This window comes from Rattus norvegicus, chromosome 7, assembly GCF_021556685.1.
Source record: "Rattus norvegicus strain SHRSP/BbbUtx chromosome 7, alternate assembly SHRSP_T2T, whole genome shotgun sequence".
Classification (NCBI taxonomy): domain Eukaryota; kingdom Metazoa; phylum Chordata; class Mammalia; order Rodentia; family Muridae; genus Rattus; species Rattus norvegicus.
Window position 1 is genome coordinate 75,560,835 of NC_141540.1, and position 14,345 is coordinate 75,575,179.

The 14,345-nt window shown below is 43.9% G+C and overlaps 1 protein-coding gene and 1 non-coding gene across 3 annotated transcripts in view; both read right to left on the reverse strand.

The window, feature by feature from the left end:
• Positions 1-14,134, reverse strand: part of Nipal2 (NIPA-like domain containing 2) — a 110,322-nt gene extending 96,188 nt beyond the window's left edge. Inside the window, exon 1 of one of the 2 annotated variants that reach the window (NM_001130559.1) lies at positions 13,502-14,134. In NM_001130559.1, the coding sequence (NP_001124031.1) occupies positions 13,502-13,636 (135 nt within the window). In that variant the 5' untranslated portion in view covers positions 13,637-14,134. The remainder of the gene's footprint in view (positions 1-13,501) is intronic. The other variant, XM_087558003.1, reaches the window with a different exon arrangement.
• LOC120093976 (small nucleolar RNA SNORA48) lies at positions 10,684-10,822 on the reverse strand. Its single transcript, XR_015626251.1, has one exon. It is a non-coding gene; the product is annotated as a small nucleolar RNA SNORA48 (small nucleolar RNA).
• Positions 14,135-14,345: the final 211 nt, after the last annotated feature.

Consider the following 14,345-nt stretch of genomic DNA (forward strand, 5'->3'; position numbering starts at 1 on the left):
AACTTGTAATAACTTGTACATTACTGGTACCTGTAAATACCACTTAATTCTGATTAGATTAATTCTGATAAATGTGATTTAATGATGATGAAATCCTCAGCTGCAATCGGAAATTTCATTTTCTTATGGTGAATAGGTCCTGATAAAAGTTTTATCCAACTAAATATGTCTAGATCATTATTTATTTGATATGTCACATGATTCATAGTAATTAGAACTAGTGGAATTGAGGCCCCCTCATCCCCACATCGTGCTTTCTCCTAGCTGGATTACTAAAAGTAGTTATAAAGAGATCAGAGAATTAGTGAAGCAAAGTAACACAGTCTGGCCCACTGACACTGGGTGGCATCTGAGAGTCCCTTCTCAAGGACTTGCCTGGCCTACAGAACCCAGGTGACATTTTCGAGTCACTCTCATGGACGAGCTGCACGAGCTGACCTTTTGTCTAGTCAAATCAATGCCTCAATCTTCTCTTAAATTAGCAGAATTTTTGTTAATTTCAGAGAAAATAAAATGAAGCAAAGAGAGTCTTAGGAAAAGAGGTTATTTCACATCTTAATTATGGAGTTAATAAGCCCAGGCCAGAAACACAGGAGGAAACCCTTACTTTTAAGAGTGCTGTGGCCTCATTTCTGGCATTTCCAAGATGTCTTGGCAAACAGATGGTGGCAGCCATAGCAAACGATTCATTAAAAATGAAGTTCAAAATATCAGCACTGATAACTATTACGGTGCTTTAATTTTATTTGAAATAACAATCTTAGAGCCTACATTTTTTTCTTCTTGGTGCCAGAATGTCCTTTAAATATTCCACAGTGACCTGCGTTCTTGTGTTACTGACCTGTAATCCCTAAGTGGGCCAGTCTGTCCAGATGGGAGATGGGATATGATAACATAGAAATGTATAGAACGAGTAAGTCTTTCCCAGCCTTGACTTTGAACTCAACCATATTCTTGGCTCTATCTTCAAAACATATTCAGACCAAGATGGAGCTAGTGTGTGACTGAAAAGATCCAGCGCTGATTGTGAACATAGTAAGAATTGTAGTCAACTCCTGATTGAAATAATGCTGTTCCTCTTCCAAGTGGTAGGCAAGCCTGACCTGGACATAGGATGCCCTTCTGATATCAGCACTAGGCCACACTGAGTGACGGTAAACGAATCACTACGGCAGTGACACAAACGGCCTGTGGATAGGTGGACACCCCGCCCCACTCCAAAATAGCCAGAAGGGAAAGGAGACGCTCCAGATTCTTAGCAATACATCTATGCACCTGTGAGCAGTTAGGAGAGAAAGACTCGATGCTACCTGTCAAATTGTTATCTGTATTTATGTACACAGAGAAGAACTAATTAGACAGCTCATATTGTTAACAATCAATTTCACAGTGTTTATTGTATGACTTCTTTCTACTGTTTCATATATTTGAAGAACTTCGAACTAAAATGAAAAAAAAAAACCTGCTTTGTGGGCTTACAAATATGAGTTTAGTGGGAGATAACAAAAGATAAAAAGGAAGCTGGTGGAACCAAGAAAAGATGTTAAGGAGAAAAACAAAACCACGGCCCAACTTCAAATCACATGTGGACACAGCTTGAGGAGAACACAGGGTGTGAAAGGAAAGTGGTCAGAGAGGAGACATCCGGGAGACAGAGGCTCAAGGAAGCAAGCTTCGAGTGTTACTCACTCAGCCATACATCTATTTGGGATTTATTCAGCAACTGCTAAATATTAGGCCCCAATCCCTCAAGAAGTGCCAAGGATCAGAGAAAGCAGTAACAGCAGACACACCACACTTGTGTAGTGTGCACAGAGCGTGCTCTCCGGAGCCCTGGGAACAGAGCATGCAATTTGAGTCTGCCTAGGTTGCACATGTATTCAGTCCTGAGGCTGTTCTGCTTGGTGACTAACACCAACAAAATTTACCCTTTCTCAATTCTGGAGTCCAGAAGCCAGATTCAGTTTTGTTGAGATGAAACCAAGGTGTTGGAAGAGCTCTACTCCCCTGGAGGCTCCAGAAGAGAATCCAGCCATTGTCTTTACCTATTCAGACTGCTGGAATCTCTGGCTGTGTTCACACTGTTTTCTTCTCCTCTGTGTCTATCTCCCTGTGCCTTCCTGTTGAAAGGACATGAGCAGTGACGTTTGGGGCCCATCTGGGTGATTTAGGATAGTCTCCCCATTTCAAGAGCTTTTCCCTAATCAATTACATGTGTGGTCTTTTTATGTCATGAAGGAGACAGTTTGCAGCTGATGTAGGGGTTGGGGTGTGGGTTCCTTTAGGGGTTAGTTCATTTAGGATGTGCTCCTTCTTGGGAAGGGCTGAGCAGGCACAGGGTCACAAAGTCACCAGCACAGCTGAGTGGAGAAGCAGGCGGGAGTCTTGTTTCCCATGGATCTACAGGTAAGGCAAGAGCAGAAAGGACTCTAAACTACATAAGAACAGGCCCAGGTTTAGTTCTAGAGGACTCTCATCTTTCCAGATTTTTCATTTCCACAGAAATGCTCAGAGTTATCTGCTTAAAAGGAGGAGGAGTTTAGCCCATGGACAGCATCGGAGGTTTTAGCCCATGGTCACTTGGGACCTTGCTTTTGGGGCCTGTCGAAACATAACCCATCATGGCAGAAGCATGCGGTGGAAGACACCTGTTTATTTCCTGGCTTCCACAAATCAAAGGGAGAAGCTGAGAGGCCTGGATCCCAGTATATCAAGCTAGGGCGTGCCCCACACAACCTAACTCTTGTTCACTAGACTCCACCTGTTACAGGTTCATCAGTTTCCCATGGGGCCACCAAACCTTCAACACATGAGCCTTCAGGATCATGTGAAATTCAAACTACGAAAAGTACAGCGGATAGACAGTGGGCGGGAGACCGGGGGACATGAGACTAACTTAGAGACAGCTTTCAGGGCCTTAAGCACGAAACAGGAGCAGTGAGAAGAGTAACTGCGACAGAGTCGTGCAGAAACCATATTCACAGCAGCAAACAGCAGCAACAGCCCGGAATCTGGCTCGTTTTAGATCACTGGAGGGATTAGACTGCTCTTCCTACTAACCTCCTTGCCTCTTGAGATAATGGATTTGTCAGTAGTACCAATCTGAAATGGGGCTAAAACTAGGATCTCATATGTGAAGAAGAAGAGAAAACCCATGTCAGAAATAGAATTTTAATTTTAGAATAGAAAATAGAATTTTGTTATCTTACTTATTGTATGCTACAGATATTTGCTATATGCTATAGGGATATTACATTCCTGTTCTATAAAAGTCTCATGACGTTGGATCCAAATCTGGTGGTTATAAGTATCATCAGAAAAGATCAGGGTTACACAACACTGTAACATTGCTACAGTTCTGTGTCAATTTCTAATCAACCTTAAAACCTCTGCAGATAACCCCGATATATTATCTTCCCATACAATTACGAATTATTACATACTGTCTTTTACTAGACAGCACATTTATTTGCACAATTGTACATTCCTCATCAATTAACAAACACCCCCCACCCCTGACAACTCAGTTAAGGATTAGCTTTAGTTTTATAAGAATGTCATCGGGGTTTTCACTTCCAAGAAACTGAAGTTTCAGGAGAACAAAAAGGAATATATTTAGAAACTCATCAGCAGGACACTTGGAGAGAGGGGCCAGGGGTGGAGACAGAGAGACAGATGAGAAAAGGCAGATTCTAGCTCAGGAAACCTTGAACTGGGTTCTATACTCTAGTAAAGAATCAGGACTACAGGCCTCTTTTTGCAGGCCCAGCCCAGATATGGGATGGAGGAACCACACTAAAGCTGGATGCTGTGAGCCTTCTTGGCTGCAAGGCCTTCCTCTACGCCTGTCTGGGTTTCCAGACCACATGCTTCTTTGTGGAACAATGTCTGCCTTAGACTGCAGCAGTAGTTTGTCACAGTTTTCCCTGAACATGGAATTCTATGACTCTCAGATGCCAGCCACAGGTGAGCTTCCTCCTGAGTTTGGAATGATGTTGCCTCGCCCTGATCTCTGCCAAAGCCTCCCGAGGCACTGCATCCATTAGATCAAATCTTCCCAAAGCTAAGGTGGAGTCAAGCTTAAGTTTTCTATATGCCTCTTACATCGAGATAAGGGCTCTTGCTGCCTCTAAAGGCCAGTGCTCAATGACAGAATTAATTTCTCCTACTCCAGTCCCTATTCTAGCAAAATTCTTCTACCCCATGGGTCCAGTAGCCACATCATGACAAACCTCATAGTCACCAGGCATAAGATACCCGCAGTACTTATAAATAATGGCTCAGAAGATTTGTAAATGGCTCTGTGTAAATCACAGATATTCTCCTTGTGAACATGGCAGCTGCTCAAAACATGGTATGTGCTTGAATCCGACCCACAAGGGACTATTCATTTCTCCATCACTGTGACTCAGGCAGCCTCAGCCAAGGGTTGTCCAATAATATTTCCTTTCTGTTCCCATTCACTGATTCAGTCACATACAGTACTGTGTTAGTTCTGGAAGTTTCCTATGAGTAGTCAGTTGCAAAATATAAACAACGATCACTCTTCAAATGTTGTTCAAGAACTTTTAACCTTTTTATTGTGAATTTGCAATTTGTACAAATAGTGTTATGATTTATGGATGGAAAGTGGGGTGCTTAAATAAGGCAGATTAACACCTATCACTTCACATGCTTATCATCCTGCTGCTAAGGAAATTTGAAATTTACTCTTTGCTATTTCAAATGTGCAATACATTATTAGCTATATTCACCCCTGTGCTGTGAGTTCAAAAATCCAACCTTCCTCCTCTTGAGACTCTGTATTTCTTGGCCGCCATCGCCCTGGTCCTTCTACCTCCCAGCTTGTACAATCAGCATTGTGCTTCCTGCGTCAGGAGTTTGGTTGTTTTAGATTCCATACATAAGTGAGAACATGTGCTATTTGTCTTTCTACGGCTGTCTTATTTCACTGAGCATAATGTTCTCTAATTCCGTGTTGTTGAAAGTGACAGAATTTCCTTCCCTTTTAAGGCTTACTAGTATCCAACTGTTTCTATTTACCACATTTTCTTTACCTAGTCATCTGCCAGTGAACATGTATGTTGGCTCCTTGACTTGGCTCTTGTGACTCATGTCACAACACCCTTGAGAGGCAGCACAGGTATCTATCTCTCCAACTGGTTTCAATCTCTTGGGTAAATACTGAGAAGCGAGATGGCTGAATCATATGGTAATGCTATTTTCGGAGAGATTTTTCCCTTGGGGAGGTGGTAATTTTTCAAGTATTTCTAAAGCATTTATATTCTTTCTGTCTCCCTTCCTTCCCTCTCCCACATACAAGTTCAAACATGTTACAAAAGTACGGCTACATTTCAAGAACACACTGTAGTCTTCTTATTTTGCTGTTCCTGCCCACCCTATCCTGTTAAAAAGGGCTCTCTGCTTGCAGTTTTTACTGGGTGCACTGATCACTTAAGTTGGGCCCCCACTGTTGATTGGCTTACATAACTTCTCTCATTAATTTTTCATCAACAGAAAAGGTACGAGTCTTCTCTAGACTGTATTTGACAGGAAGGAGATCAGACTAGAACTAAGACATAGCCTGAAGATGTTCTAGTAAAAATGATTTTTAAAACAAATCCTACAGCCTAAGCGTTTAAAGATTACTTCTTCAGTACCAGTCAATGGGCAAGGGCACTACACTGGGGGCGGGGAGCAACACTCATAGTGAGCTAGAATATAGGACGGAGAGAGATGAATGAACTGAGGTGTTCATTAGCCCAAAGGATGCTCGTGCAGATGAGTCCCGGGAGCCTTGGACCTATCTGCTGGGGATATCTACTCAGACCGTTCAATATCTTTTTTTAGTTACAGAATCTCTGTTTCTTGGAGAACTCAGCCTTCCCAAGAACATGGATGTATTTCAGGCCTAGCACCTCTGGCTGGGCCTATTGGGTACTCTCTCTGTGTGTGGCGTTTTACTATTTGATATGTATTATTTTATTCTTATAACATCCGTGTAGGGTTTGCATATCACCATCATTTCAGGAGAGAATGCCAAGAGACAGAGACATCTAGAAGCCACCACCACACTCAGTAGAGAGGCTATGCTTTAGAAACTACCCAAACCAACCATGCTCTACGAGGCTACAAAAAGGCAGCTTCAAGAAACCCATCCCTACAGGATGTGCTCCCAGGGCCAGTTTAGACCACACAGATGCTTTAGAAAAAGATGAGTAATACCCTCCCTCCTGTCAGAAAAACCAAAATCCAACCAACCACCACCAACAAAACATTTTTGTGGCTTTGTGACAATTCTTTTTGGGCTCTTTCTGGTAAGGTAGGTATTTAAATGCTGTCTCTCCCCGGTCTTTTATATTTTACTTCTATTTTAATCAACATCTTCTCCCCATTCCTTCCTCTTATAAAAGTGATTTTTAAAGAAAGGAGGACAGGTGAATCTGTAACTCGGCCAAATTTCCTACAGACTAGTTTGGGCAGTAAGACAATGCAAATATTAGACTTCGTTTGTGGGAGCTGAGCCACGGGAGGGTGTCAGGTGAACTTCAACGCAAAGTCTGCAAGTTCACAAGAGCATTAAGACTCTAACAAAACGTCCTTCCTTTTCTTTTCTCCCTTTTTTTAAAAACAAAAGCTTCAATAAAATTGTTTGATGCTAAAAAGTTTGATAAAGAAGAAGTGCCATATTTGATGTAAAAATTAGTAAGTATAAACCAAACAAAATTTTAAAACAAAAAGATTTTTTTAAAGAAAGGATATGAAAATGACCAGCTGTTTCCACCCAGGCTTTTGAGTATTTGAAAAGTTATTTTCTTTCTTCTGGAAGTATGCAGCCACTGGTAGAGAAGAAATGGATGCTAGCAAAGCTATGCCAATGAGGGCGATGCGAAACTCACTGAAGGCTTTTGTAAGCACAGTGAGACAAGCCATGCTCACCCCTCTTCACAGTTTCTCGTAACACCAAATTCTTTTCAAGCTTCATTTCTAGCAATGACCTTTAGGCATGGACTAAAATAGCTTTGCTGCTGAACCTACATGCTTGCTGTTCAATTTTGGACCAAGTTATTCAACATAAGGTCACTTACATGAGCAGTGAGGATAATGTATATCTCATAGGTTTGTTGTGCGGTTCACTGCAGATAACAGCTACAAAGTGTCACACAGTAAATACATGACAAATGCCAGTCCACTTTGCTTCTCTCTTGCCAAGTTGTATCAATTTCCTTTAAATATGTTGACTAAAAAAATTCAAGCAGTTGCAAATCTAAACTTCAAATAAAGGACATTAAAATTCTGAATTTTCATCTCCTCCTATGCAGAATAACCCTTATAACCATGACGTTGTGAATCTCAGCAATCTATAAATGTAAAGACATAAGATCAAAACGCTCCTTTGATGAAATTCCCAACTTCCTTCTTTCCTGTTCTCTCCTTCATCTTTCTATGCTGTTTTGTTATTCAACACACAGTAGGAGCAAATCTGAAGATCCTAAGCCTAATTACAGCAGCGAGGAAATTGTGGCTCCGTGCAATGAAGTGATTCATACAGGCATAATCAGCTAGTTAACAACGATCAAGACAACAGGCCCAATCACTGACTGGAAACCAGATGTTTAGAGCTGTCAAGAGCTGAAAGAAGGGAAGAGCAAAAGGAGGAGCCCGGAGGGGGGGTTCACTGTGATCCTGTGGGGAAAAATACTAGAACCTGGGTTTGTTTTTTAATTTTTGTTACATGTATATCATATGTGTGGTGTGCTTCTATATGTGCAAGTAGTGTGTGTATGTGTGTGTGTGCCCGCGCGCACACGCTATGCATATGAAGGCCAGAGGTTGATATCGTGTCTTTCTTGATCACTTTATCCATATATATGGATTCAATGGATTCAATATATGTCTTGCTCAAGCCTAGAACTTGCTGGTTTAGCTAGTCTCCCTATCCTGCTCACTCTGGAGAATTTCAGCATTCAGAGTGCTGGAATTACAGGAGGCCACCTTAACCATCTGGTCTTTACATTCTGGGCACCCAACCTTTAGTCCTCCTGGTTGCAAGGCTCTACCTACTCACATATCCTCAGACCTGATTATGAACCTCTAATGTTTGAGATGATAGAAACTTGCAATTGTATAGCTAATATCATTTAAAAAAATGTATTCCTTGAAACACAACCTTAATTCCCAATTTAAAATGATAACATGTGACCATTTAAAAGTACTTTGTTATGCATCAGTGTTTTATGAATGTGATAGTCCAAATGATTCAATGAACGTCTTCAAAACTTATCTGAAAAGGCCAGGTGTTCTCTATGGTGAAAGATGAATTCTGCCCTAAACTTTAAAATAAAACCTGAATCATACCTTCAAATAAAAGGACTTCTTTAAGGTACTCAGGTTTGACCTTTGATAAACCTTTGGTTTTTATTTGACTAAGGAAAGGGAAGTATGTATATATGTATGAGCAAATGGTATATTCTAAATATGACTTTTAGATAAACATTCTATGTTATTTTTTAATCTTAAAGACCATTTTAATCTCAGTTTTTAAATGTATGTGTATATGTGTGAACCTGCATTAATATATACACCATATGTATTCAGGAGCCCATGGAGGCCAGAAGAAATTATCAGGTCTCCTGAAACTAAAGTTATAGGCAGGAGGTTGTGAGCCATCCTGTGGGTGCTGGGAACCGAACCCATGTCTTTTGCAACAGCAGCAAATGCTCATGACTGCTGAGTCATCTCTTTAGTCCCAGCTAATCTCATCTTTAAATAATGCCAATAAATTAAACACTTTAAAACCTCTCTGAAGGTCAAACATGACACATCTTATATATGCAACAGATACATCTGGCTAGTTTCAAGCTTCTACCTCTTGTTATATCCTAATTTAACTTGTTCCCCATTCCCACCCCCACACTCACCCCTGGTTTGGTTGGATTTTTGTTGTTGTTTTGTTTTTTCTAATTTAGATTTTTTTAAAAAAGCTTTTATTGGTTCGTGTGAGTTTTACATCATAAACCCCCATCCTACTCATCTCCCTGCTCCCACATATCTGCCCTTTGTCCTTGCAACCTCCCCCCCAAAGTAAAAAGTACACACACACACACACACACACACACACACACACACACCACCACCACCACCACCACCACCACCAACAACAACAACAACAAGAACAACAACAAAAACCAAAACATAGAAAACATCTCAGGAAGCTGTAATGTGTCACTGTGTGCTCAAACTGTGTGGTAGTTTGAATATGCTTGGTCCAGGGAGTGGCACTCTTTGTAGGTGTGGCCTTGTTGGAATGGGTGTGTCACTGTGGGAGTGGGCTTTAAGACCCTTGTCCTAGCTGCCTTTGGAACAAATGGTAGAGCTCTCAGCTCCTCTAGCACCATGGCTGCCTAGACCCTGCCATGCTTCCTGCCATAAAGACAATGTACTGACCCTCTGAACCTGTAAGCCAGTCCCAACTAAATGTTTGCCTTCATAAGTTGCTGTGGTCATGGTGTCTCTTCACAGCAATGACACCCTAACTAAGACACCATCTGTCCACAAATCTCCACTTGCAAATGTTCACTGCAATGAGTCATTGGTCTTGTTCTAAATCTCTGGCTTCTGTGATGTCATCAATATTGGATCCACACTGGGACTCCTCTCAGTTATCCTGCTGTTGCCCTGTGTCATGGAGATCCTGTAGCTTTGGACTGGCCCTTTCAAGTGTCCCAACCATTTGCAGATGATATAGAGTTGGGGTGGGCCGGCTCAGAGCCCTGGATCTGGGCCTGGGTAGTAGCTGAGCTGGTCAGCCCACTGACTCACCTTTATCCACACCAGAGCTCTCCAGCTCTGCTCCGGCTAGGCCATCCAATGTCCATCAGCAGTAGACAGGTCAGGTCAGTTTTCCTATTCTCATACCCCAGGGCCAGCTCTCCCGTCTGCTGCGGGTGGTAAGGAGCAATGGGGGGCATCATGCCCACACCAGTGTCACCTCACAGCAGAGGGTCAGCTCTCCCACACTCTCGCCCTTGGGGTTGGCTCACCTATACCCCCTCGACTAGAGCCAGCCCTACTGTGCTGCCCAGGTGAGGTGTAGGGTCTGCTTCCTGAGCACTGCCACCAGTGAGAAATAAGGCCAGCTCTACAGAGCACAGAAGCTAGTGAGGGGCAGGGCCGGTTTTACACAGCTCCTGGATATCCATGTAGTCCCAGGCAGCTTCTCTGACCAGGGACATCCCCATGTTCTCTAGGGATATTATGAGACATGGATATGAACACAGATGCCTACTGCTGCATAGACCCAGACCCAAACATGGACCTCAGTAGCAGCTCAGGCTGGGACCTCACCATGGCTCCAGGTGGCAGAGCTGGCCTCTCACAACAGGCTCCTCCTCTCCCCCTTGAGTCTCCAGTCCCACCTCTCTTCATAATGCTCAAGCCACTCACTTCTCTTGCTCTGCCATCTGTCCAGATATATTTGCACATTGTGGTGGTTCCCACTGTAGGCTGGCCACACGGCTGGCAGGCCCCTGGGTAACATGGTATGGAGTGGCAGCAAGAGAGTGTGTATGGCCCACCTGTGCTGTGCACTGGAGGGAGGCCTGTGGGTGACATGGTGGTTCGATGTCTGTCTTCTTCCTCCTGCGCTGTGCTGCCTGGGTTTTATTTGATTTGATTTGGTTTTCATGGATCTCAGCCATAAAAACAGCCTTGGGCATCAAGCCAGGCACCAAGCTAGGATGAACAGGATATCTGCTCTGCCCCTTTCTGACATAAGAACACCACCACCAACATGGTGTCTCTTTGCCCATGGTCAGGGGGGTACTTTTTTTTTTAATTTGTTTTGACTTTTGGACTGCCTGACCCAAACCCCCAATGACTCCTGATTGTCTGATAGATAAAACTTTAACTTCCTTACTCTTCCTTTAAGGTAATCTGGGACCAGATCCAAGGACCTAAGCCCTATTTCCTCCTTACAGTCTCCATTTCCCCTAACTACCACATCCACCACTGGACCAGATTGTAGGCATGGAAATTTCTAGAAAGCAGAGCTGTTCCTTGTCATTATGGTTTCCCTTTCCTAAAATGCCCTCCACCTGAACATACTTATCATAAAGTCCCACCCATCCTTAAGTGTCTGACTGAGCTCCTGACCTGATGTCCAGTGAAAGCTACCTGGCTTGGACTTCCACAGGCTTTTATATCACTCACATGGTACCAAGTGTATCACATGGTACATCTTCCTAGTCACCTAATAACATTCCCGAGAGAAAGGTTTGAACGCTTGCCTATCGAGCGCAAGGCCCTGGGTTCGGTCCCCAGCTCCGAAAAAAAAAAAAAAAAAAAAAAAAAGAAAAGAAAAGAAGAAAGGTTTGGGTCTCAGATGACATGGAATATTTCCACAGTGCTTAGGAACATTGATTAGCCTTTTGTCATGAAAATGTGTGGACAGGACATTACCATGCAGGCAGAACCCCTCCACACCTAACCTTCCATAACGGCTCCCCACCTTTCCAAGTGGGACAGGGTCTCAATGCAAACTGGAGTGGTTTCTTAGACACTTGTCCTGGGTCATTACTGTCTGCTCTGAGACTTTCTGCTCCAGGCATTCTTGTCTCAGACAGCACTGCTTCTAAGTGGCCACTGTTCCATGAAAGTTCTTTGGGGGCATCAGGACTTTTCTACAGAGGATGGCTACTTGCTAAGACCTGACAGCAGTCACTGTAAAACCACAGAGAGCTGGGAAACCACCAAAAAAGAAGCTGTGCAAGCATTCTAGACATGACAGAACTCAGAGAAACATTAAGAAGCCAGTCACTGCCAGTACCAATCATGACACTGGGGCTTGGGAACTCAAACCTCACTTGGTTTTCTGGAGCTCTCATCCATATTCAGCCATCACTGTCTTCAGTCAGCATCAGAAAGGAAAGGCTAGGTTCCATTTATTTTTACTATCCTGGACAGTACTAGTTAAAATAGTACTGATAAAATGTTGGTTGAATGGATGGTAAAATTCAATTTGTACTTTTCCTCGAAACAAAAGTAACTGTCCTTTCAGCAGCAGCAAAAGGCTAAAGTACCATGGCTTATAAGATGGCCTAAGTGCACACTGACGAGAAAAGTTACATAGTCTTATCTCAACCAACAGGATCTAAGGTGCCAGCTTAGGCGTTCCAATTAGCATCTTCTGGACACGCCCTCCTGATGTCCAACTGTGTACTTTAAAGGGCAAGTTAAGCCTTGCAAACATTCATGTCACATGATAATCTGTGCTTGGGAGAGCCAAGACAATCGAGAATTCCAGGAAATAGTAAAGAAAACTAATGACTGCCTAAGTTCTCTAGTGAAAACAATGCTTTCCTGTTTTTGGGTGACACCACGGTAGGTCACATCTACTAAATCTAATATTTTACCAAGGGCAGTAAACTTTCATTGGAAATGTGTCTACTACAAGCATAACATGCACTAAGGAAATCTCAATGAACAGGAAGTCTGTTCTTTGTAATTCCTCAGTGGAAGCAAGGAGACACCGGGCTCAGTGTCTGAGCAGTGCCCTTTCCCCATTTTGTTATCTTTTATGACATAACAGACTTAAAGCAATAATCTTTCCTGTGTCAAGAATTAATGAAGTGCACTAAGCTTATTTATTCTTTGTACAAATCACCTCCAAGTTCAGAAACAAACATTCGATCTGATCCTTTAACTAGTGGTTAGAATCTCTCACTTAGGACATTAGAAACAAAATTTTATGGATGTATTCTTGCAAGGAAGAAGATCCACGGCTTTGTTCATGCACAAGAACAAAGTAACAAGCTTAGAGCAAGCCTCGAGCTACCCCATCAAAGCTCACTTGCTCCACTTGGAGGAATATAAATGCTAGAGGGAGGCAGGGCTGGGTAGAGCTTTGCTCTTCTTCCTGATCTTGGGGCCATCAAAAGGGAGTGGGGGCACCTCTCGATCTTCTTTGATGTTCTTAAATTTTTACTGCCAACATAAACCCGTGTTGTTAGGCTGACAATGTTTTTCCAAAGGGCGTGCAATGAAGAACTGCAGTCAGAGATAATCAGGGAAGGTTGATACTAAGATGCTGAGACCAGACTGCACAGAATTGACATTCAGAGCCCCTTAATGAGTTCTGCTTTTGAGAAGGGTATTACTTTTTTTTTAATTGTGAAAGGAAACTGGGGTGAAAATAAGTGGAAATACACCCCCACGGCCCTCAGATCCTTGCAGGAGGGAAGAAAAGCTGGGGGAGGTGAGGTCCTTGGGGACCCAAAGGCCTAAGAGTGAGGCCGGGGAGCAACCTGGGGGTCTGCTGCTCCGCCGAGGCGGGGGTGGGGTGGAGTGGGGTAGGGATGAGTGTCGGCGTCACGTGTCGGCTCTGCCCACTCGCTGGGTCGCGCACGCGGAGGGCTGGCAGGAAGGCGCTGAAGCCTGGCGTCTCTGCCGAGCCTGCGTGGAGCTGGCGGGGTGGCGCGCTGTGGTGCGCGGGCGGCCTTACCTGGTTTCTGTGATACCAGGCGCTCGACAGCGAGCCGTTGCTCGGGCCTGGCGCCCAGTATGTGAAGTTGCGAGACAGCTCGTCAAGGACGGCCGAGGCATCGTCCTGCGGGCCCGTGGGCGCCGGCGACGCCATGAAGAGTTGCTCCGCGAGCTGGGACTCGGGCGCGGCCTTCCCCGCCCGCCGGGCTGTCCTCTGGCAGCGGCAGCCACTTCCTGCCCGGCGACCCGGCGCCAGCACCTGGTTCCTGCGGCACGCAGCTGCGGTCGGCTGGGCCTAGCTGCCGCCGCTCCCTCCTGGGCCACGGTGCCTTCACCTGTCAGCGCAGGAATGACATCATCTCCTTTGCCTCTGGGATCTACCCGGCACATAGTAAACGTTTGTCCAAGTGCAGGGGGAAAAGGAGCTATTGGTTAATTCCAGTTCTCGTGTGTAAAAGTTAAAATGGTCTACATATGGAAAAAAGAAAAAGTCATAATCTCCCTCTCCCCAATATTGTGCACAGTGTGGGAACTAAGAGCCTAGCCACAGAATGATCATTAGGAACTATTCGTAGACTAGAGAAGGGCTATCCTATGGCAGCTGGATGGGCTGTCAGATAGGTTCACAAAGAATTGCTGAAAAGTTGTCAGCTGCCACATATGATGATTTAAGTTGTGACAGAATGTTAAGGACAACCTTAAGAACTCATACTGGATATTCTAGTCTGACTTGTTTTAAACTCTGTTTCAGTACAAAGATTTTTGACACATCTGTCAGTTTGAACATTCTGTGATTTTTGGGCTATTACATGAAGGGTTTGCACTGGGAATTTGTTTTCAGGACACCGAGACTCTTTAAGCTT